The 8,221-nt window shown below is 44.8% G+C and overlaps 1 protein-coding gene across 1 annotated transcript in view; it reads left to right on the top strand.

Moving 5' to 3' along the window:
- Nucleotides 1–5,954, top strand: part of ANXA3 (annexin A3) — a 43,181-nt gene extending 37,227 nt beyond the window's left edge. Inside the window, exons 10-11 of the mRNA XM_023513348.1 lie at nt 1,153–1,248; nt 5,779–5,954. Coding sequence (XP_023369116.1) covers nt 1,153–1,248; nt 5,779–5,954 — 272 coding nt within the window. The remainder of the gene's footprint in view (nt 1–1,152; nt 1,249–5,778) is intronic.
- The last annotated feature ends 2,267 nt before the right edge of the window (nt 5,955–8,221 follow it).

Genomic DNA, 8,221 nt, shown 5'->3' with positions numbered 1-8,221 from the left:
GAGAGGAGCAGCCCTCGGGGGAGAGCAGAGGGCTTGTTCCTGGGCAAGGAGGAGGCTGGCAGCCTTGTTTCCACTCCACCTAACACCTCTCCCCCGCCAGCCACTTTCCAGAAAAGCCAGGCACTGCAGGTGGGTCTCTGGGTGCCTTGATACTGAGTAACAGTCAGCTCGTTCTGACATGAAGGTAAGGGGAGAATGGGAAGACCAGCTCTTCTTGTCAGACCAACTACCATGGGGGACTGCTGAGCACCCGCCCTCTCACACAGAACAGCTCCCTGAGCTATTCTAGAAGCAGCAGCACCCAGAACCCTGAAATTCCACATACTGCAAATATCTGACTGTCACTTCTGGGTGCCAGTTTACAGAATAACCACGGTTCATGGCTATGCGTATGCTGAATTTGATGGAAAAATGAAGAACCATAAGGATATTACTGTAGCTTTTAAATTCTGACATTGTCCTTCCTTAATTTTGGCAATAAAATCATGTTTCTTTTGTAAAATAATGGTAGTAATGAAGTAGAGTGGCTTTACTAATGCCTTTGTTTAAAAAAAACAAAAACCAAACAACCCTGGATCTCTTTTCAAAATTTCTTTCTTTGAAATTTATTTGGCTTACAAAATATGCCTGTATACTTGCTTGGTGAGATATATCACCATATGTATATAGTTTGCTTGGGTCAAATACTGATCAAGAAATTCAGATGCCTCCAAGGCATGTGAAAAAAGACATGTCCCCTTCGGGAATGATTAACTTAGCACAAAGAAGTCTTAAGATTTCTTTAGCAGATAAAAGGTATTTGACTAATGACCACAGCTTTATTTCCTGGATGCTGCTATAGTATTAAAAATAGTCCATCTGACTAGACAAATATTTAACCTTTCGGGCTATTTTAAATATAGCCTGGGCAAAGTGGGAAGACGGGTGGAGAGAGAGAGAGAAATATCATTGAAGAACATGGCCTAAGAAGTGCAGGTTTCTTTGTAGATGATTCTTTTACAAAAAGAAACAAAAAGCAAAAACTGTGTTCCGATTTCGATGGTTTAAAGGAGTTTTTGAGCTTGCTGCTTGATTTGCAGAATATCAAATAAAAATTGAAATATATTCAAGTGTGGTCCAAGCTTGAAATAATTTGTGGTGCTGCTTTTTTAGCATTTGATGAATACAGAAATATCAGCCAAAAGGACATCGAGGACAGCATAAAAGGAGAGTTATCTGGGCATTTTGAAGATTTACTGCTGGCCATAGGTAAGGCTTTGGGCGCTAATAGACTGAGCTACTTCACGCTTGTTTTGAGTCAATGTCAGCGTAAGCTCCCTTGGTGTGAGAGTTGCTGACGGCCTCTTTATGCTCCCTCCAGCCCCCAGCACAGTCAGATATGCTGGACAGATGATGTTAAATAGATACATGAAGATGTTATCTTTTTAAGACTTACTTTGCTTTATACATTTGTGTGTGACTTGTCATCTTTAGCTTGTGGACTCCTTGAGAGCTGAAATACTACATTTCTACTTGTGTTTTTATTGCGCCTGGTTGAAAACTGAGGCCTAAGCCAATTTGGTAATTCACCATATTTTGTTATTTTTGGAAGATGTCATTGGCCTCCCAAAGTTGAGTCAAGGTCAGAGCTATAGAGGTCAGACCTGGAGTTCTCCCTGTCCTGGGTTGAGTGAGGAGGAATATATCAAAAAGGAAGTCACTTTTAGGCTCGTCTATTCCTGGGTAGGCACCTGCATTAAGAAGCAGTCAGAAACAGTTAAACCAGCTGTCCGCCTTCTCAGCGAGGGCCCCAGAGTTTGTCCTTCTAGGCCTTGGAGGGCACCTCGTGAAAGGTGCAGAGGGATGAGAAGCAATTCAGAGACAGGGCAGGACCCTTGACCTTCTAGTCCAGAGTCAGGCCAGGACATCTTCAGTGTTAGTGCACACGCAGGGCTGTTCAGAACCCCAGACTGCTCCAATTTCAGGTGACTATAGGGCTTGCTGGAGGCTTCTTCTCCATTAGTGCTGGGGTAGGAATGCCCGTACTCCACACATCTTGTCATTCCCCCAATGAAGAGTAATTTCTAACATCCATTGTGGTACTTAATAGCATCTCTTGTGAGATAGATATGCAGATTGCTGTTGCCTTAAAGTAACCGCCTCTGGAGTGGAGCCTCTGATTCATTATTCAAATGTTAATTACCACCTCTGAAGGTGAAACTCCCAATTAGGGTACCTCAAATTTTATTTTTAAATGAACACTCATCTGGCACTTACCGTGGGCTAAATTCTTTACCAATGTTAACTCATTTAAGCCTCATAACAGTCTTATGCTGTTATGTATAGGACTATTCCTGTCCCCTTGGTAGAGATGGGGAACCTGGGACACAAAGGTTAGGTTCCTCCCCCAGGTCACAGGGGTAACCTGTACCGGTGGGGCTCCCTGGGGCAGCTGCCTCTCCCACCCTGTACCCCTCAAACTCCCTAACTTGGGAGCTGGGCTCCATAGTCTCCCCTGATGTGCTTCCTTTCTGTCATTTTAAAGGAAGTTACAGAAAATACTCTGGTTTAAGTTCCCATCCTAAGGGCTCCCTTCATGCCATTTCTGAGCCTCTTTTCAATGCCAAGAATAAGGCTCTTCATCCAAATTCTGGCTCCAAAAAAAGAATACTGTTGACTCTGATTGAGTTGCTAAAAGATAGGCCAAGACGGCCAAGAAAGGAAAAAACTTCTTTTCAATTAAAAGAAATGGAATTGAAACCAGTTCCCATAATTAGTTCTGAGAATGTTCCAGGGGCGATGATAATAGTCAATTAAATTCTTTCCACTTCATATTGTTAACCTTGAAATTAATTTTGCTGCTTTTGAAAAAATTTTGTTGAAATATATGAACTTACTCATTGAGCTAAGAAACATTCTTGGAAATATACATTAAGTTGTACATTAAATTTAACCTGTAAGAATACATTATTTTATAAAGTAAAAAAGGCTATAATTCAATGACTTTAAGGTTCAAAATATGTCACAATTTCATTTTATGTTTCAATCTGCCATTGAAATAAAACAATTTTGTTTTTTAAAACGTATATATTGAGGTTTAACTCACCATACGTTTTACCAATTCAAAGCATGCAATTCAGTGCTTCTAAGTGTACTCACAGAGTTTTGCAACCCTCACCACAATCACATTTAGGGCATTTTTATCAGTTCCATCAGAAACCTTGCACCCCTGGAAGTCACTCCCCATTCCTCTCCATCCTGTAGCCCTGCAGTTCTCAACCCCCGCCCATACCCTCAACCCCCACCCCCACCTCCCTGGCAGTGATAGCTACCCAGCTTCCTGTGGCTCCATTCCGGGTCTGCAGCCTGTTAGGAACCAGGCTACACAGCAGGAGGTGAGTGGTGGACAAGTGAGCAAAGCTTCATCTGTGTTTACAGCCGCTCCTCCATCACTTGTGTCACTGCCTGAGCTCCACCTCCTGTCAGGGAAGTGGCAGCACCAGGATGTCACAGGAACACAAACCCTACTGTAAACTGCTCGTGGGAGGGATCTAGGCTGTGTCCTCCTTATGAGAATCTAATGCCTGATGATCTGAGATGGAGATGTCATGTGCCTGAATTGTCTCGATCACCCCCCACTCTCACCATGTTCGTGGAATAACTGTCTTCCATGAAACCAGTCCCTGGTGCTAAAAAGGTTGGGGACCACTGCCCTAGCCCTGGCAGCCATCAGGCTACTTTTTTTCTATATAGATTTGCCTACTCTGGATATTTCATATAGAAGGAATCTAACACCATAATTAACACGTAGTTTTTGACATGAAAACTATCTGAGCTATATCATCTTAGAAATGTGTAATAGGAGCATTCTAGCTGTCAAAAAACAAATCCAGAGTCAGATAAGGAGAGGGTTTCTTCACAAAAAGGAGAACACTTTGATCTCAAAAGTGTGGCAGAGTCTCAAAATCAAACAGAAAACTCTCTCCTAGGGAGTGGTGAGCAGATCTTAGGAGAAAGTTTTTAGGCAAAGCCAGGTCAAAGGGTGGGGGGATGGAGAGGGAGGGAGGCGGCATATGTCCATTGAGGTTTAGCAGGAAATTGGTCTCGGTCTTGGCGTCTCAGGATGAGCTGATATGGGGCATGTTTTGCATATCAGGGCTTGCTCAGAACTGGGGCCATGTCAGAGTTCAGGGACCCACGGAAGGAGAGGGGCTGGAGGGAACTTTGGACAAGACAGTGGAGAGGGGGAATGGACAATAGTGAATGTGTGGCCCTGGTGTTTATTATCCCTAGTGGACTCCCCAGATGTCCTGCTCACGGTGTGGAGTGCTAAGAATAAGCCGCCTTTCCACAAAAACATGCCATCACCTCTAAAAATTTTCAGACATGAGGAACAAAACTGGTAGTTAAGAACATAAGGCAGAAGGCAAGCTCAAGGGGAGAATGGAGTATTAAAAAAAAAGGTCTAGTGGGGGAAAACTTAATAGGATAAAAATGGTCATGAAGGTTTTAGAATTATTAAGACTTGCTTAATATGAGCTTGAGAAAATTTTAGGTAGTACAATTTAAATGGTCGGTTTCTTGTTACACAACATCTTACAATTCTGTTCTAGCTGCCATGTTGAGTTTCTAACACTTTTCTTCTATTTCCCTTAAAACCTTTACACAAACCAAAAAAATCTTTTAGCTTTCCTTAGGAGTCTCTAAGCCAGGGGAGGGGGGAGGGGTGGGGGAGGGAGGGTAACTGGTGGGACCACACCTACGGTGCATCTTACAAGGGGACATGTGAAATTTACTAAATGTAGGATATAAATGTCTTAACACAATAAGAAAATGCCATGAAGGCTATGTTAACCAGTTTAGTAAAAATATTTCAAATTGTATATAAAACCAGCACATCGTACCCCATGATTGCATTAATATACACAGCTATGATTTAATTTAAAAAAAAAAAAGGAGTCTATGAGCCACCGTGAGAATGTCGCTTGTTTTTGTTCTGAGCTCCAAAATTTACTATGAAATCTATTTGAGTCAGATTCCTACCTACAGATCAGATTTAAGATTATAAAAATAATTGTGTTGCTGTAAATAGGTTTGTTCCCTACAGAGTTTTCTATTCCTGACTGTAGTATTCACTTCATTTAAAGAATAATTAATTTGCTCGTGTTTTTGTTGATTTCTTTTTCTTTATTTCTGCTTTACTTTTTATTTTTGAAATAAAGAATTGAAAGGCGTTAGTATTTTTTAGATTACAGAGTTCAGGTGACAGGTGCTAGTTCTCATGTAATTACTCTAACAGACTATAAATTCTAGTCCACTCATTTAAAAGAAAATCTTTGCATTGGAAAAAATTGCTTAAATACAAGTGCAGTGCCTGTTCCTGCCTACAGAGTTATTTGGGGCAGTATCTCTGCAGTCGTGAGACCTTAGCCGTTCGTTAGTGGCCAAACGTGGGAAACCGAGCCTTGGTTCCCCTCGGGAGCTCTCAGTGTGAGCGTAGGCGTTCTGTGTGTCTGGGATCTACAGATGACTCAGACGCTGTGGGAGTTTCTTTGGCAGGTAATTTTATTTTCCCCATGGCTGAAGATAATTACTATGCTAAAGTTCTGTGCAAATATGATAAGGCTTTGAAATCCAGGGTAAGCAGCCTTTCTTTCATTCTAAATAAAAGCCAGTAGTGGGGAGGAGGGCTGCTAGTTGTATGCTAGACCGATGAATCGTTTTTAAAAACATATTACTGTAGATTAATCCAATAACTATTAAACGAGACTGAACATCACTTTGTTTTTTTTATAACAGTTCGTTGTGCGAGGAACACCCCTGCCTTTCTAGCTGAAAGATTGCACCAAGCCTTGAAGGTTGGTCTGGAAATTTCATATGCATTCTTAGCGGCCCCAAAGGAGAATGTTAAAATGTTGCTTACTAGTGATGGAATGTCAGAGCTCTCTTCCACTTTAGCCAGTTCTCTTTATTAGCTAATCTGTCTACTGATCTGTAAGCAGTCAGTTTAGAGACAGAGTTCAGCGGGGACTAAGTTCTGTAGAACACTAACCTCGCCCTCCACATAGTAGATCCTGCTCAAGCTGCTGTGCTCAAAATCCGCCACGCTGAGTGGGCAGCCCTTCCGCCCTGTTGCAACCCCGTGTTTCCTTGTCTGTCTTCACTGCCGGAGGGTGAGCACCGCGAGTGAGCGCGCGGGCTCTGGTGTATGCCCAGGCCCTAGAGAGAGGCTTGCACAGGGAAGATGCTTACCTTGCGTTCACTGGACATGGCCTCTGGTCCCACACGCGTCTTCAGAGTTGTATCCAGAGTGAACACTTCGTCTCCCTCAGCCCAGCCCCGACCCCGGCTCCCTCTCCTCCAGCTCCCTCTCCGTGTTCCATCGTCTCAGAGGGAAGGTGCACCAGAAACTGGCCTTGCCCAACTCTCAGAAGGCGTGTGGCTTCTGCCAGCCTTGCCGCTGTGCTCAGCCCCTCAGCCTCCTTCCTCCCCTTGACTCTGCGAGATCCGTTCCCACTACAGTCTTACAGGTGTTGCCCTCTCTGCCTGGAACGTTCCTCCTCCTCCTCCTCTGTCTGTGGCTGACTCCTCATGCTGCGGGTTCGGTTCCCAGGGAGGTCCCCTCCGCCTACACGGGCCGGGTGGTTCCCTCAGTCACTCTCCCTTCCATGTCCTTGCTTTATTTTCTTCGCTGGTTACTTTACTGTCTGCGTCCCCAGGTAGAACACGCTGTGTGTGGACAGAGATACCGTCTGTGCTGTCTGCCCTGGGCACAGTGAGCAGCGCCTGGCGGGAGGGGCTGCCCAGTAAGCTTCTGTCGGGTGAACAGACAGACGGCAGAGTCAACGTCCACCTAACTGCCCCTCCAGAATTCTACACAGGCCTCCCCTCCCTATCTCCACGTGATACATTTTGTCGGTCCACCTAGGTAAACATCATCTCTCCAATCTCTTTCTCTCCATCCCTACTGCTGTTATTCTGGTTCATGCCATCTTCATCGCTTTCCTTTCTCACTACAATCAGCTCTGGATGGTCGCAAAGCCTCTACTTTTTTTTTTTTTTTTTGCGCAGTTTTTGGCCGGGGCCAGGTTTGAACCCGCCACCTCCACCTCCAGTATATGGGGCCACCACCCTTCTCCTTTGAGCCACTGGCGCCACCCACCAAGCTTCTACTCTTATTCCCTTATCTTCATGCTCCTCCCACCCTGCAATCTGTTTGTCATATTGCAGTCAAAGTGATTTTATGAAACCATAATTCTGATCTGGTCTCAGCGTTCTCATGCTTAAAACATTGCAGTTGTTCTCTACTCTTGGGGAAAGGTCAGAATTTCATTTCCTGGTTAACAAGGCCTGGCCTTCCCAGGTACGCCTCTTGCTATATTCCTCTGTAGTATTTATGCCTCCTCGAATGTGGCGCTGTAAACCTTCCCCCATGCTGTTCCTCTGCTGGAACATTCTATCCTCTGTGAGATCCCACTCCTTCCTGTGGTTGCCTGTGTAGGTCTCAGCTTAGATACCACTTTCTTAGATCTTCTCTATCTTACTTTGGCCCCATCATGTGCCCCTCGCATGTGTTGTAACAGAACAGCTGAGGCTGGGAAACTTACAGAGAAAAGAGGTTTATTTGGCTCATGGTTCTGCTGTATGAGAAGCACCATGCAGCATCTGCTTCTGGCCAGGGCTTCAGGGAGCTTCTGGTCAGGGCAGAAGGAGAAGCAGGCCTGTCACATGGAGAGAAGGCGGAAGAGAGGGCAGTGGTGGTGGCACCAGGCTCCCCTAAACAACCAGCTTTCTAACTAATGAAATGAGAACACACTTGGTATTTTCTCGGGAAAGGGCACCACCAAGCCATTCATGACCAAATGCCTTCCACCAACACTGGGATCATAGAGGAGCCACACATCGGAACCACATCACAACTCGGTATCCCCACGGGTCAGACTGCTTTGCTGTGTTCTACTTTCTTGCCTGTATCCTTCATGAAATTGGAACCTTAACAGGGGCCTTTCGTCTCTATTTTCCAGAATTTAGCATGAGACTGGCACAGAGTAGGTGCTCAAGAAATATTTCTTTAATGATAAATGGTGAGGCTCAGCACCTGTGGCTCAAGCAGCTAAGGCGCCAGCCACATACACCAGAGCTGGTGGGTTTGAATCCAGCCGGGGCCGCCAAACAACAATGATGGCTGCAACCAAAAAATAGCCGGGTGTTGTGGCAGGCACCTGTGGTCCCAGCTACTTGG

This window comes from Otolemur garnettii, unplaced genomic scaffold (assembly GCF_000181295.1).
Source record: "Otolemur garnettii isolate 467f Iridium unplaced genomic scaffold, OtoGar3 scaffold00039, whole genome shotgun sequence".
NCBI lineage: Eukaryota > Metazoa > Chordata > Mammalia > Primates > Galagidae > Otolemur > Otolemur garnettii.
Note: the sequence above shows the minus strand (reverse complement) of the source record. Positions and strands in the feature narration are given on the sequence as shown.